Raw genomic sequence first — 17,019 nt, 5'->3', positions numbered from 1 at the left:
CGGTAAAACCGAAAGATGCCTCTAAGCTCGTCGTAGCAGGCGTACGTGCTGCTCGATGGGCATTAAGGGGTTAAGGCGCGCGAGACGGACGGAGGGTAGATTACCTGATGGGGATGCAGGTGTGGTGTGAGGGTCAAAAACACCTTCCCGAGAAATATCCACGACAAGACCGTAGCGAAACGGGCGCTCGTAAAACGCCAGACCCGGATAAGTGGCGGGAAGACGGGATGAGGTTCTTAGGCGACAATATGTTTTCCGCCGGTGAAACCACAGAGAATAAATCACTCCTTGACGTAGGCTGAGATGGCGCGTTAAATGTAATCGATGTGGGTATAGATTGTCTAATTTTATTACACTTTTTCCGAGTTATAGATTTTATTGAATCAATTTTATTTATAATTCTTATGTACGATGACGAATTGTATATATAATTCGTCATCGTACATAAGAATTATAAATAAAATGGATTCAATAAAATCTCTATAACTCGCAAAAAGTGGAATAAAATTAGACGACAATCTATATACAGAAAAAAAGAACATTCTTGTTTTGAAAATATATTTAGTTTTAACATGGAAATCTTGAAATGAGATTAAATTGTGTTAATTAAAGAAAAATATAATTGCTTGAATAATTGTTTACTTGAATGAAGCCATTTTATATAATTTAATCAAGAAAAATATATTCTTATGATTTAAGGTTTAATTTCCTTGAATGGAAAGGAAACAATATGGATAGAAAATAACATTTTTAAATCAAGATTATAATTTTTTAAAAGTAGAATTAAATAATTATATATTCTTGAGGTACAATATTAAAATACACAAAGTAGTAGTAGTGACAATATTAAAATAAAACTATATTGTTAAAATTTAAAATTATAAATTCTTCTAAGAAGATTATAAATTATTGCATATATACGAAACAATGAACGCGTTAGTTTAAGTTAGTATAAGTTTTGATTTGACACTTATTTTTTTTCCATGCACCCACATCGAGTATATATATATATATATATATATATATATATATATATATATATATATATGTATGTATGTATGTATGTATGTATGTATGTATGTATGTATGTATGTATGTATGTATGTATGTATGTATAAAATTCGTCATCGCACATAAAAAATACATATAAAAAGATAACTCCATAAAATCCCCATAACTCGGATATATTGTTGCCTCGCGTACACAAACACATACCTAACACAGATAGAAAAAAGTATGAATAAATCGAAAAAGTTGAATAAACTCCTTTCCTCGAAACATACATATGAAGTGAAAAAGTTTTGTCGCACGCGGACAGGGAGCAGTTATGTAACGCGAAGCCAAAGACAAATTGATCCCCCGATGGCGTAAGGATTAAAGATGCGCGAAAAGCGCCGCAGACGTTTATTAATCTGTAACATACGTCACCGATAGCGATAGAGATGCGCAAAAAGTCTGACACGGATAGCGGCAATTCGCGAACATCTCTCGCCTAGAAATATCTCCCGCTCTTTCCGACGAGTTACGGCTTAAACCGACCGCACACACGCCAACGGGGCTTTGCAGAGTGGACAAAGGACGATCGGAAAATAGAAAACCGTGCACGCGAGCTGCGGCAAAGCTCGCGGATCTGGCCGGTGACACGTACTGCTCTTTACCTGGCCTGGGCGCACTAAAATCTTAACGGCGCCGTAAAACACCGCGATTTATCGTCCCTCGATATAAAAATAAATTACGGCGCCATTATCTTTCGTGCGCTCCCCCGCGAAAAACGCGTCGCGGCCAGACACGTAGCATATAAGTCGTCGTACTTGTTTAAGCTCGGCCCGCGCGCTAAAGTTATCGTGACAACGGCTACGATAGGGATTCAGGGGTACTTTGTCGGAATTTTTGCGGCGCGATTTATACAGGTTTTACATTACAGCCCTCGTAAAACACGTTATCGTTAACTTTCACTTATCTTTCTATCAGAAGCGCACATATATCAGGTGCTAATAATATTTATGGGAATCGTACGAATATATTATCGCGCTATCTACTCTGTGGTAACTTTGGCAAAATTCCGATGCCTTCGCCCTTCTCGGATAATTGAACACATTTCTCCCAACTTCCTCCATAAAACAGCGGTGCAACTGAATCGGGACGATCAGCTGTGCGACTTTCGGAAAGTTTTCGTTCGCCGTTTACTGGAATTCGGCCATGGGAATCATTTAGAGTACGTGTGTTAGCCAAGCGACATCATGACGCCGCGGGAGGTCAAATGGGAAAAAAACGACAGTCGAACTTGGCTCATTACGTCGGTACGATTTTTTACCTAAATGTGAGTCTAATGAGGACGCTGCTTGTCGGGAAAAACTCGCGAAACTTTACTTTTGTGCCTGTCGTAAGCGAAACGAATTATTAAAAGTGTCATCATATGTAATATAATATATTATATCTAAAACTTCTCAAGAAGTTACATTTGCATTTGACAGAAATTTTCTTATTTTATTATACTTAAAAAAATATAAGGAAACTAGAAATGACGAAAAGTTATCATATTTTTTCAATTGTTGTACAATAATAATAAACAATTAATAGCGAGGATATATTGGAACTTTAATTCACGAAAGAATTGAAATGCTATTAATATTGATACTAGTCGAAATTGCAAATTTGCATCAATTATCCGAACGTATAATCTTCATATATTTCGACTGACAATAACACAAATTGTCTTGTTCCCGTCGCTACGTATGCCACTAACAGATCGATAAGTCAAGCCGTTGGACTGTGACGGATGGCTTTGTGCCAATACTCGGGCAGTTCTGGCTTTTGTTTCAGTTTTTAGTACGCCCCTCCTTTCCCAATACCCTCATACGCCCGCGAGTATTTTTGCGCAAATGTACAAAACCATTTCTAAAGAGTCGAGGATTTGATGGAGCAGCTGTCTCTATCATGAAAAGTTCCATTTGTCATAATCGAAACGACGAATTATTCATTGAATTTTTAAACACGAGAATACTCCCCAATTTAATTGAAATTATCTAGAAATGTGTAGAATTAATTACGCAAGTTTAGACATTATAAACGCTTAATTTAACTCTGAAATTAATTATTCGCAAGAGAATTCGCACTTTAAATTATTTTTCTCGATTTAAATTTTATGTTATTTATTATTTTATCTTTGCTTGTGAAAGCACACATCATTGTATGGAAGTATTATTGTATTAAAGAGGTGTCGTCTCTTTTAATTAAATTACCCATCGCGCCAGTAAATGGCAATCGGGAAAAGTAGTTCCCATCGTACTGTCTCTCTGAAACAAGAACTGAAAATAAAACATTGTTTCCGTTGTCGGAAAATACATTTTAAATATGTAACGAAGCAGTAGTTAATTAAATTAAAATTTTCAATGTAGATAATATTACATTTTATGCAGAACTCTGCAAGCGATATTACAATTTTTATTCCGTTGACCAGTGATGTATTAAATTTAATTTCTTTGAAACATCATTGTTAATAATTAAAATTAATATAATTAAATAACACATTATTTAATTTCAAATTAAATAATTTCTTATGTCTGTATTGTTTAAAATATCTTTTTATTTACACATCTAAATAATATATTTAAAATCTCTTAATGTCGTGTTAAATTATCTTTTATCGTTAAAAGAAAAATACCCTCAGAATTATAACATTATATAAGATTCCTCGAACAGAGTAACATTCTGATGAAAAGAGACTGAAGGTTAAAGCAACAATCGCCGTCAGTTCGCAGAATTGAATGAACACTTATTCATATTCATTGTACGTTCTACCTTTACACATGCCATAAAGCACGTGGCTGGAGCTTTAAATATCGCGACGTCATTCCGATACCGAGCTCGTACGTTAAAGTGAAAACGACGGGCGACTAGTCGGGCGCGAGCGGCGGACGGTCTGGCCGGATTCGGCCGTCACTACTGAACAGATTTTATCGTCGCTCGTGCATCGCATCGATACAGCACCATCAAAACGTCGCGTCGCGCTCGAATAAAACTCGTCTCCGATTATTTCGGCCGTTAAAGTCCTCCTTACGCTCGTGCATCGTCATGGAGATGGGAAATTTCGACTTTGTCGAGCGATCTTTATGGGAGTTGGCCGAAACAGTATATTTACCCTTATGGGATACTTATCGTGGATTTCTTGCGCTACGATATGGAAAAAAATAATTTATCGCGTGCTCGAGATTTTGAGAAATTATATTTAAAAACTCAAGTATCTATAAATAGAGGAACTTGAATGCCAAACATAAAGTTGCACTGTGAAAGATAGATAGGGCGGTCTCGGCCAACAAAAGCAGCTTTATTACAAACTCGGTAAATACTCTCTTGTCTCTCGAGATAATTACACGAGCGAAGCGAGATGCGAGAGAAATCCTACTTCTCGTTTCTTCAGGTTTTTTTTCCATTAATAAACTACGATCTCATTCAGCGTAGGCTGAACGGACGGACGGGAGAGGAGCGATTGACCTTTCGGACGTGGATCGATTTCCACGAAGAACGTTTATTCACTCCTTTCTTCGTTGGAACCGTCATCGGGCTCGTCCAGCGACTCTTCCGGCGATCGCGAGTGACGTATAACCCGGGAAGTACGCTCGGCGTCGAGGTGCTTAGACGTCCCGGCGCCGTTCACGTGCGGCGCCGCACGCAAGCCCTAAGCGCTATTAGCCGCGTCGAACCCACCCCCGGAGACTAACGCTCCCTCCTTCCAACGCCATCGGTCGGCCGTAACTTCTTCGTACACCCGCTGTTATCCGCCTCTCCCGATAACGTCAAACGGTCATCGTTTGCTCGTCAATGAAAGTGGACGACTCATAATGTCGTTTCGCAGATTAGGACTTTCTTCGTGTCACGCTTTTATCTAAAATATGTTATCATTCAAAGAGAAGATTTAATCGCATCTATTTAATGATTCACGTCCGCTATATTTTTCCTCGTTTTACGAGCCAACTGTGAGAATGCATAAAGGGAGCTGTTTTCGTGACGTCTAACTTTCGAGATGAAAGAAGGATGAAGAGAAGAATTTCTTCTAATTTATAGAATTGAAATTATGGCGCTTTACAAATAATAGTTAATATTTTTTTGATGTATATAATTACCCATGAAATTAATCAAATGTTCTAAAAGTTTCATAAAGAATATTTTCACATCACGATTAGGAAGAAAAAGCAAGCATATGAAACAATATTTGTATAAATATACAATATATTTATAAAATAATACATTTTTTAAATTACTTTTCCGTCTCGATTTTGTGAAACATGACGTACATATTTATCGTGACGTATAATTTAATACTCTGCAAGCATTTAAAATGATTATATTATGTAAATAATGTTGCTATATACATTTTTGCTGATATCATTACAAATGGAGAAAGAGTAGAAGCTATTTATTATTCGAGTCGGGCATCGAATGTTGCTGATTGAACGCGGATAATTTCCCTGAATTACGCTCGCGTGGAATAACGAAATGAGGTTGCAACGTGAATAAGAGATCGTTACCGTAGAACGCGGGCCGAAAAATCTTGACCTTACCGTCTCGCCGCCGCCATCTTGCGCACGTCGTTAAGCTTAACGACCGCTTTCGGAATTGCTCCGGCCTTTTTTCGCCATAACGAGACACGGCACTTGGTCCTTCGCACCCCATTCTCCATGGTTTCCCATGCGAGAGACATTTAAGTTCGTAACTTCATTGTTATAAGGGTAGTGCTACGAGGGGGGATAAAGCGAGAACTTCAACTCGCGCGCTTCATATAATCGCACGCCGGAGAAATCGATTAACCGTTATATCTCGCGATAAGAGCTTGATTGTAGGGATCACGTCTTATTTTCGCATTCTTTATCGCAGAACATATTCTCGTTCTCAGACGATGATAATGGCCTAAAAATAATATTTTTCGCACTTATTTATCGTAACTTTTATTCTTTCGTTTTACTTTTATTTGAGATTTTATTCATTATTTAATTTGTAACGGGAAGAAATTATTATATTTAGTATAATATTGGTTGCTCTGATTAATAATGCCACACAATCTCTCTTTGCGCATTTATATTATTCATTCATCGAACTCAGTGAAAAGAAAATCGTCCTGGAACAAAAGTGGCAAGATAACAAACGGACGGTTTCACCGATCGAACTTTGCCGTCGTTCGCTCGGCACGCGCTCTTAACTCGCGGAATGAGGAAAACGATTGAGGGAGGGAAAACGGAGAGTTGTTCCGCGTCCATGAAACTTAATATTCCGTAGGAAGGACTTATATACAATATATATATATATATATATATATATATATACATATATAAGGCCGCCGACGGCAAAAAGAAAGACGCACGACACCGGTAAAAACCCACCCTCACCCCCGTCAGCTTTACCACACACTCGCTCGAGGAATCGATAGGGTGACTCATCGAGGGCGGTGACAGAGCTTTTTACCCCTCCTGCCTTTCCTCCGCTTTCTCTCTCTCTCCCTCTTTTTCTGTTTCTACCTTTCTTGCTTGCAGCACTCTTTTCCATCCACCCTCAACTTCGTTCTTTCGACCTCGCTCGCTTCCGCTTCTAACGCCCCGTTTCCAACCCCACCCTCTCGCAAGCGTGTCCAAACTTTAAAACTCCCCGCAGCAGCTCACTTTTCGGTCGGACTGTGTCGACTGCTCCCGCACGTTCCTCTCGGGACGACAAATAACGGGACGCATCCCGAAGTATGCAGTTGTAACTGCGCTCTGCGTACTTTTGTTCGGAGCTGTGCAAACTGGAATGCAGCCTTATTTGCACTCAATTTGTCGGCTCGTCTATATCAATTGAATTGAAGCTCTTCACGAAAATTACCCCTTTTGTTTTCGTTATACCAATTTTTTTTCCGCTCGAATGTTTAAGTAATATTTAATACAGTAATTAAATTTATTATTAACATCATTTAATTGTTTCCTAAAATTTTATCGTCGCAAAACTACGACGTAATTTATAGACGGTCACGCTATACTTTTTACTTATCGACGATGTAAAATTTTCCTATTTACAAAGTTGCAAAGTTTGCCTAATCTACTTGAAAATAAAATTCAGGCGCGATGGAATTCGTTTTCACAAATGAATTCGGGAACATTCCGTGAAATAACTTCGAACCATTCACATTTCTACGTTATCCTCGCCACTCTTAATTGTCTCGTTCGCGTAGCCCTTCTCGCGATCCCAACAGGCGTTCAAACTTTAAACTGCTTCATTCCACGCAAAATAACGAGACATGGAACAACTACAAACATATGCTCTTGCTCTAGCGTTAGTAGTGGATAAAATCTTTCAATTCGTTTAGATTTCAAACATAAATTATCCCTTTGATCCGCGAATTTTCTATTCCTTTTTTCGAACTCGAAAAAATATCAACATTAAAAACGCAAAACTCTGGCATTTATACTTTATATTTATACTGTTTTTGGGTGCATCGTTGAATTTTTAAAGCGTACAATTATCTTGAAAATATATACGTTTTTAAATATTCAACAACATTTTTCAAATATGTTGTATGTATAAATATTTATTTTGGCGAAAAAAAATGGTACTTGAAAGGAAAATCATCACGATAACGATTTAGGAATATATCCAACAAAATGTTTTCTGTAAAGAATGCTTCTCGCATTACGGAACTCGTTAGACGCGTCCAAAGCGGCCAATTTTTACCTTCTTCCTGTTCTCGTACCGCTTTCAGACACAACGCGCGTCTGCTCGCGCCACGTGAGAAATTTTTTAAGATGGGATTTTAACGAGCACGTAGGATATTTTTCAGAGTCTTCCTCGCGCGCGCCGGTCGCCTTAATACTTTTCTCGCCCCGCCTGTCTCGCGCATCGGACGTGCTCTCGAACTTTAAAACACACCCCCCCTTGCACCCTCTTTTCCGTCCTCCCCCCGGGAGGCCAGGATTTTTGCAGGACAAAAATAACGAGATGCATTCGGCGAAATACAATCTCGTAGCCTGCACTCGCACGTATCTATAACGAGAACTGGCGGAACGTCGTCGCCAGCCAATTTGTCAGCCCCGAGCAAACCCGGTTCTCGTTCTTTCTCTCCAATCTCGTTTCGCGTTACGCAACTTTCTTTTAAATTTCTTGCAAATTACAAGCTTCGTCGAGCGTTCCGGAAAAAAGTTATACCGATTCTTAGTGTTTGTAAATGGAAGTTGAATCAGCATACAAAATTCATACTGCGAAAAATAGGATATTATAAAAATATAATATAAAATGTAATCAAACTAATTAAAACCGTAAAATATAATTAAATTAAATTAAATTATTATAAATTTTTCGTAAAATACAATGAAAAATCTAATTTATCATGCGAATATTTTTATAATAAATATAATAAACGCAATTTTTGATGCATGAAAACGTTACAAATACATTTAATTTTGCAAATGTATATTTTTGATATAATTATGATTCATATAAAAATATCGTTTATAATTAAACTTATAGTTCTGTTTAATTTGTGTTTACAATATGTTTATTGTTTCTTTGTCGATGAAATCTTTTTATAGTTTATCCTTTTATTAATTACTTTGCAATTAATATTAGACATGTCATAAAATAATTGCTGGATTAAAGAATTTTCTAATTGAAAAAAAGCTTTTGTGAAAAAAGCTTACATTTCAGTAAATAACATGAAAAAAGAAATTTATATTATATAATTTGCGCAGAAAATTGTCATTTCTAAAAATTAAAGAAAACTAGAAAAATATGATTTATTCTAGTTTAGTCTAATCAACTTTTTAAGAAGGACATCAATGTCTAAAAAGAAATTTAAATTAACAAAATAATTAATTTTAGCTTCGATTAATCATTAGGGAAATAGCATCCCTTTCCACTTTATTGTAAACTAGCATTTGAGTTGAGACGAGCATAGTCAATTAACCTATTAAAATGAATGACAATTAAATTCTACTTTTTTTCGGTTTATTACGTCCATCGAAGGAAATTTGTATTTTTCACTGCATAACTCGTTTAGCGTCGTTTCATGCGCAACAAGTTAATGCTTGTTTTGTAATGCCGCGTTAACCCAGCCTCCAAAAAAATGGGAAAAAAATCGTTGCACACACGTGATCGTTGTTCAAATGATGAAACGTATCGACGTGGATGATGAGAGTTCATTGCCCATTCGCGCTTCGTATCGCAGATTCGTGATCGGTATTTACGTCGCCACCGCAGCTACCGTAAACTCAAAGTTATGGTGTTTATTGTCGACGCCGTGCCAACGCGGACTGAATAAACATCCGCGAATTCACGCTCGACGGATTTATCTGCGATTTTATAGCGTTGATAGTTACATATTACTTATTCTTTAGCTGTAGATTTTTGTGTATTCGAAAAGCAGAAGGAAAAAGACACCCGGCCGTTAATAACTTTAACATATTTATTTCATGAAGTTTTGAAATTCACGACTTATGAATTTTTAAACTTATTTTTTCGCTTGTCGAGCACAGAGATGTGAATTTAAGACATGAGACAGTGCAGTGCTTTTAGTCCGGCCTATTTAAGGTCGTCTTCGACCCGCGAGTACGACCGAAAGAAGCTCGAGACTTTGAAAGCGGGGAGCTTTAAGCTCTTACGAATCAATACCGGGTGGCGCGAGTGAGATGGGTAGACCCGTAGACTAGATAGGAAAGTCGCAGATAGAAGAAAGAAAGAAAAGAAGGAAGGGACAAAGGAGGCCAAGGAGAGATCCAAGACTTGGAGCTCTTGTACGTTTGTTCCCCGATATAGCGCGTCGATAAGTCGTCTCTTCCGCCGATTATTTCGCGAGAGTATCGCCGAATATTGGGCTGAGCCTTTCCGCCAACATGACAATCATCAAACCAGCATGGACTCCTTTTGTCGGTTCCTGTACAACGTCATTCTCGCCATTGTCGTCTTTCTGAGGATTATCAGTGAGTAGCGAGAGCGAGACATCGATCAGGATTGTTGGATCATTTCGCGAAAATAAAAATAAATTATATTTCATAAAAATAAATTATATTTATACGTAATAAATTGTATACATGACGAACGATTGAAGGGTACTTTTTAAAATAAGAGAAGAGCATTTTTAAAATAAAAGTTACAAATTGCGCGAAACAAAATTTGTTCTCTATCTAAAGTTATAAATTACGCGAAACAAAATTTGTTCTCTATCTAAAGTTATAAATTACGCGAAACAAAATTTGTTCTCTATCGACATTAATTGGAAAGTTATTTATAGATTTTTAATTATATAGATAATTGTATCAAACGGCTACATGTATGAACAATCATAATGACTGCGCGATATGAATTTCTGCGGTCGCGCAAGTTCTATATTAACAGACAAGGTGTACTTCGTCAATATTAACCGCGCTGAATAAATTTTATTAGTATTCCGTGCGAGTTACCGCGAAGATAGTCGGAATATCAGATAACCACGACTACAGTATTTAACTTGGCTACCTATCTCGGATAAGCTTAAAGCTTAAAGCTCGAGCCATTATTCTCTTGCAACGTCTATCGCCAGATAATACTTGTCTTCGATGATCTCCATCGACAAGCTTTCTTATCGTAATCGTCACCGCGATGGATTAGCCAAATTTAAATTGGATTCTGATTCAATCTCCAACTTCTGATTTTATTCTCTCTGTGAAAGGCAAATATTTGTCATTTATCACAAAAATTCATTTTTATATTCGGTTTTCAATTTTTCGACATTTAAATTCTTTCTCTTTATTTATCGGCAATTCGAGTGTTTAAGAGGAAACGCATATCTGGTTTTTTGTAGATGTTTTATAAAATTAAAAAACGACCAGACACGTCTTATTGCGATGCACTTTGTATCCTTGTTCAAGAGCACTTTATTACGGTTTATCGATATGCATCGAGCAACCTTTAAAACATCATATGCATGCGCCGGCAGCTGCTGCGGTTGATCGCATGTTCTACCATGATCTGCCATAACTCGGAACCTTGACCTTTAGCCGCTCGTTATCTGCTGATATTTAAAGCTTCGAAACCGCGCGTTTGAGACACATCGCACGCGAATTAACCGGGTCGTTCGCAGAAACAGAATTCTGCGAATATTCCTTAAAAATAGAGATTATTATATTACGTACAGTCACGTTAATCGAAATAGCGAAAAGGTAATTGCATGTATCCGGCAAAATCTATGTTTTATTTTTTATTTTTTTGGTCAGTATCCGGTACAATCACCCTTTTTAAATCGTGTAAAATTAAAAATATTACAATAAGAAAATTCTTAAACGCGATGTCTACTAGTACTGTGAGGAGATTATCGATTTTATTATCTTATAATATCCTTTTTTTTCTACGCTTTATTTATTAAATCCGTATATTATCTCTGAAATAATTAATTCTCCATTGTTATTATTTCGTATTGATATTTTTTATTTTAATTACACAGATATATACATAAGAATCACACATATGAATCTTTTACGACAAAGCATTTTAATTCACATTCAACAAGCTGTAGAAAGATCGAGACATAATTATATTTTGAATATTTTTATAAATAATAATTTTGATTTTGATTTTCAGAAAACGGCCTCCTCTCCTTCGAAAATCCCAATTATCATCTGGACCCAGCTCGACTGGACGATGCTCTGAACAGCAACGGAAATGGCAGCTCTCTGTATGATGAATTGTATCAGGAATTGGTCGGCAGCGGCGGCAGAGGTGGCGAGGTGACCGGCGGCGGGGGAGGGGGCGGAACGAGGGTGCAAGCACGCCGAACCTACGCCACGTTGGATTTGGGCAGCATGGGGGTGGACGTCACCCAGGGCCCTCTCACGCAGGATTCCGTGACGGACGACGCTTCCGACAACACGGACAACCATAACCTAGGGTGAGTGCCGTTAGCTCTATCACGTTTTTCCTCTCTCTTTCTCTCGTTGGCGACCCGATAAATGGTTTTCCGATGTACACTGATGGAAAGATATTGCCGCGCATAGAAATTGAGGGAGGATATGATAGGACGAGAATGCGATAAAATAACGTCATATTCACTGAATTTTTTCAACGTGCATTATTACAAGTTTATTTTCTTCTGCGAAATTAATTTTCTACGGATTCTTCGGAATTTTCTCGAGTTAAGGAAAACGACAATTGATAAAAACGGGAAAATTATAGCGCGTTATCTATAAAATAAAATTAATATATTATATTAATAAGTATATTTTTGATATTTGAAAAAGAAAAATTTCGAGATAAAACAGAAAATGTATATAATCATGATCATGAATCGAAAAGTAACCTTCTGTCGAGATTTCATTCTTCCATTTCGACCAACTGAGACGTCTCTTTGGAGTCTCCTTTGGAACGTGGGAAAATGTAATAAGCTTCGTGCAGCGAAATAGAAGCCGATTCAACCACCCTCTTTTTCCCTCGTAATATAAGATCCGGCCACCCAGCGGCCTTCGATAAAATTTTCGAGTCGGACCTCATCGGGATACCGCATAAAATTTCAATAAATCCAGGAGCTAGAAGAGAGAGCTAGAGAAAGAGAGATAGCTCGGTGAAACGAACGGTCGATGTTACAAGACAGTTCGAACTTATTCGCGACTGTTACACGATTACAATTCAACGCGACCCTACGCACAGTCGGAACTCACTTCTTTCTTCTTTTCTTTTTTTACATTTCCATCGGGATTCCGTTCTATTGTCCGACTCTGCTATCGAATTTCCGGAAATATTTTTTAGGATAACATCAAGAATCACTCATTCTCATCAGTCGGAAATCGGAAATGCGTTAAATTCGACGGAAAAAAGTTGTAATCTCATATAAAAGAATCTTTATAGAATAATAATCATGTTGTGAAAAAATTATGAAGCTACAAAGTAGAACGATGTAAAGTCTAATTATCGTTTCTGTTTTATGTAATATACAATAACGTAATTATTTCTGCTTGATATTATAATAGTATTTGTTATATGTCATGTTTTAGAAAAAGTCTGAGCATAATTAATTTTTAATTTGTCGGCAAAGAGAATAATGCAATGTTCTTATTTGCATTTTCATTGATTTTACGTCGCTTATAAAAAATGTACTCTTCTGATCTTTCATAACATTTGAAATTGTTAAACTTTCATCCCCTCTTCTCCCTCGTCTCCTTAATTTTGCAAAACAAGATTTTCCGAAAGGTCAAGACGATCGTGTCTTTCAGCTCCAATCTACTTTTAGTTAAGATTGAAATTAGATTTGTCGCTTCAGTCAACTTTTATAATCAGTTTTGAATGTCTCGCCTCGCTTATCTGACTTTCAATCAGCTTTACTTTGATAGAAATATCTCGTCGAAATATCTTAAAATAATGAGAATAAAACTAAAAGATTCATTAAAATTTCGATTAATATTGTAATGAATTATTAATTAATTCCATATTTTATCACATTTTTGTATTTTCTGAGTACTTTTTATTTTTCAATTTTAGACTTAAATGGATATTTTATTTCGATATTGAAAACTCTCTCTAAACAAATAGTATGTCGTAGCAATTTCATTTATTTCATGGAAAAGTCAAGACACATTAACGATTAGCCACAGTTTCGTGAGAGAATTTCTATCTTCGGTATAATAAATTCCTTTCTTCCCCTTAAACCCGAACTCTTTTGCCAACCCGGAAATCCGGGCGAGCATAAAAATGCAATTAAGGAAACACCCGACGTCTGCCTGCCTCCGCATAGTGTCTTTTTTCCTGAAAGGTGCCTTTTCCTCTCTGGATCTTCAATCTTCATCCTGTTTCATATTTCCCCTCGAGTTTATCTTCTGAGGCTTTTAGCGTGATACGTGATAATAAGAATGCGACGAGAGGGAAAAACAAAAGTGTCGACTCTACCACACACTTGATTATCTATAAAAAATGGATAATTTTAATATAAAACTCGAAAAATAGAATATATCTCTCGGTGAATGCGATGCGCGACGAGATATTAGCGGAATAAAAGTAATATTAGATTTCTGCCCGCCATTATAGAGATGATATACGCGGAAAAGTTTATTCTACGAAATATTCCAAGGGGTGAATGCTCGATTCGTTCGTGCTTTTTTCCTTGTCCGTAGTAGCTCTCTTGTTCGCTGTGTTGTCGGCAAAATGACGAAGTAAGGTAATGACGCCATCGCAGCCAACGAGAATACGGCGTTGCTGATCGAATTTTATGGGTACGGCAGGGGGGAGACGAAAAGCGAATTTCACCGGCGACGAGCGACCCGGTGAAGGCTTTCATCGCGGGTACCACGTTAACTTGATTTACGTGATGTGCTTCTAACGTACGCAACGTTACGTCGTTAGATACTCGACACACCGAAATAGCTTCGCTACCGCGACTGCATCGTTTGTGACAAAATCGGTAATTTCACCCTGTTTGATGAATGAGCAAATTGCGTTTAGAAAATGCTTATGTTCACGCAGAGATTTTATGATCGTAAAGAAAATAATTTTGTTATCGTTATTACCAGTAATATATATTTCTCAACACATTTCTACGAAATATCTTATATTTATGAATATGGTCGATATTAAATTATCGAGTTTTATACCGTGTACTCATATGTTTGCATGGAATTGTCAGCTTTTCGCGTAATCTACCACAATTGGCGAACCATATTTAACAAACCGCACTAGCAGCAATCACGATGCAGTAAATTTTCACGAAACGCTCATTAAATACAGTTTAACCGCGTTTGTCGACAAGCGTTGGCTTTTTAGAATTTTTAGAAAAAAATCTTTGCGCTTAAAATTCCACTTTGCATAGGTACTTTGTCGCCTCCAGGAGATGGAAGAAACGGAGGAAAGAGGCAGGGGAAGGTAAAAGGCATAGACGCGCGAACTCGAAGACGACAGTCTAGGCACGAAACGTCCCGACATTTCCACCTCCGGCTGAATATTAGGCGATAAGCTAGCCTTTCGGAGAAGAGGGTGGCGAGAAAGGATCGACGGTTGAGTCACGATAGGGCAAAGGTGCGAGGAAGGTGACTCGGTACGAGTACGTGTTTGTGTGCGTTTGGAGATTGAACTCAATCTAAACTTGTGACAAACTTTGCTCGAGCCCTGCGCTATCTCTCATACCTCTGTCGATTCGCCATCTACAACCTCCGACCTTGTTCGCGATAGAGTGGAGGTGACGTCTTGAGACCAAACGGGTTACATCCGCATCAAAGCGCGCGATGGAATCTCGCTGTCTCTACGTAAAGAAAGAAAAAAAAGCACATTCTTTTGAAACGAGATCTTTGTCTCGAGTTGCCATTTGAGATTTTATTATTATACATAATATGCGAGAAAGATTTGTAGAAATAATTAAATGTCATTACGATGTGAGAAACAATACAATTATTGTTTCGAATAATAATGTGCTCTCTCTCTTCTTTCTTTCTTTTTTAAAATAGAATAAAATCACATACATATTTAGTATACTGTTAATTTATGTTAGATACTTGATTATTGCATAACAAAGCTCAGTCTAACTTTGTAAATGAAAATGCGGCATGAAAAAAGCATTTTACATGCTAAAATAAATAACCGCGCTTGGGAAATTACATACGCGAGAAAATAGTTTAATACCAGAAAAAAAGACACGGAATTTATGAAAGCGTTTTTTAATAGCGCGCCAGAGAACGGTCTTGATATATCCATCCGACCGGTCGGTAAAGAGCAAAGGAATATTAATGAGGAAATGCATTTTCTTCGTTAAATAAAAGTCGGTCGCGTACAAAAAGCCGAATTAAAAAATTAGAGGTCTCCAAAGACGCGCCGCACTGCTGGCAATTAAAAGTCGCTTTAAATTCACATTGCTCTAAAAATTCACAGTAAAACGCCGCGTGCATTTTTCTTCTTCCTTTTTTTTTTCGAGTCCGCCCCTCGCCGGACGTATCCTCATGAAATGCAAAACGGAGTCGTAGCTCCGAGTAAATCGCGTTTCATCGCGAGGCACCGTCGATGAAAAGTGGAAATTTCCGCGCGAAAAAGGAAGCGCTGATAACGCGCGAAACGAGGTTATCGAGCTGAATGTGTGGGTGCATGGGGCAAAATTATGTCACGACTTTCACGATTTTGCATCGCTAGTTTCCACCATGATAACAAAAGTTATGCTGCACTATGGCGTCTAAGATAATTTTCTTTTACGCGCCATCGGCGCTGTAAAGCATTTATCAAACATTTTCTTCGTAATTTCTTCAAGAAAAGAACTTTTTTTCCAGCTACAATTAAACGACAATAAAAATAAAATTAATGTAACGAGAAATATTATCAAAACGATACATCTAAAAGATAGACATTTTATCGTAAAATTTCATAGCAAAAAGAACGATTTTTTTACAATAATTTCTTTTTCATAGATTTTTTATCTAGCGCATAAAATTATCATAGAATAAAATGAAGCAGCATGACTAAATTTCTGACAGATTCACATTATTTCTCGTCTAGCAAAAGAGTTTATCTAACTAGTAGTGACAGAAAGAGCAAGACAGACGAACTGTAGATTAATGTGAGTCGCATCAATCTCCATCGGTAGCTGACGGCTTATCTGCCTCAACGTCAAACCACCACCGCCGCTATTCACCATCCATATTCACTTATGGACACCTTTCGTCCTTATTCGCGGTCCCTTTGATCTCGTTTTTAGATAATCATTCTGTGAGCATATAGGAAAAAGAGAAACTGTCGAGAAAGATGGAGCACTTTGTCCACAAAAAAGTTTGATTAAAGTACTTTTGAAAGAATAATACATGTTACACACTAAATAAAATTTAATTTTGTTACTTAAAAAAAAACAGATTCTCTTGCCTTTTATAAAATTCGATTCTTTTCATATCAGCTTGCCGATTTAATGACTTAGCAACAGTCTGAATTTTAGCTTTTGTCTTCTATTTGGCAGCTGTCGCATGAGAAATCGAAATAAATAAATAAGGAGAGTGTGAGAGCACAGATCGTGAAATAATAAAAATCACTCTTGCGTTATTTTCCGTTCCTCGATAAGAACTTGCTGCCAAA

The 17,019-nt window shown here is 37.3% G+C and overlaps 1 protein-coding gene across 7 annotated transcripts in view; it reads left to right on the top strand.

Annotated features, from left to right (window-relative positions):
• LOC105248275 (protein Fe65 homolog) overlaps window positions 1-17,019 on the top strand; it is a 141,226-nt gene that overhangs the window by 87,500 nt on the left and 36,707 nt on the right. For all 7 annotated transcript variants that reach the window (XM_011252973.1, XM_011252968.2, XM_011252974.2 and 4 more), the window contains one exon: window positions 11,575-11,881. In XM_011252973.1, coding sequence (XP_011251275.1) covers window positions 11,575-11,881 — 307 coding nt within the window. The remainder of the gene's footprint in view (window positions 1-11,574; window positions 11,882-17,019) is intronic.

Source organism: Camponotus floridanus, unplaced genomic scaffold, assembly GCF_003227725.1.
Source record: "Camponotus floridanus strain SB8 unplaced genomic scaffold, Cflo_v7.5 scaffold27, whole genome shotgun sequence".
NCBI lineage: Eukaryota > Metazoa > Arthropoda > Insecta > Hymenoptera > Formicidae > Camponotus > Camponotus floridanus.
Note: the sequence above shows the minus strand (reverse complement) of the source record. Positions and strands in the feature narration are given on the sequence as shown.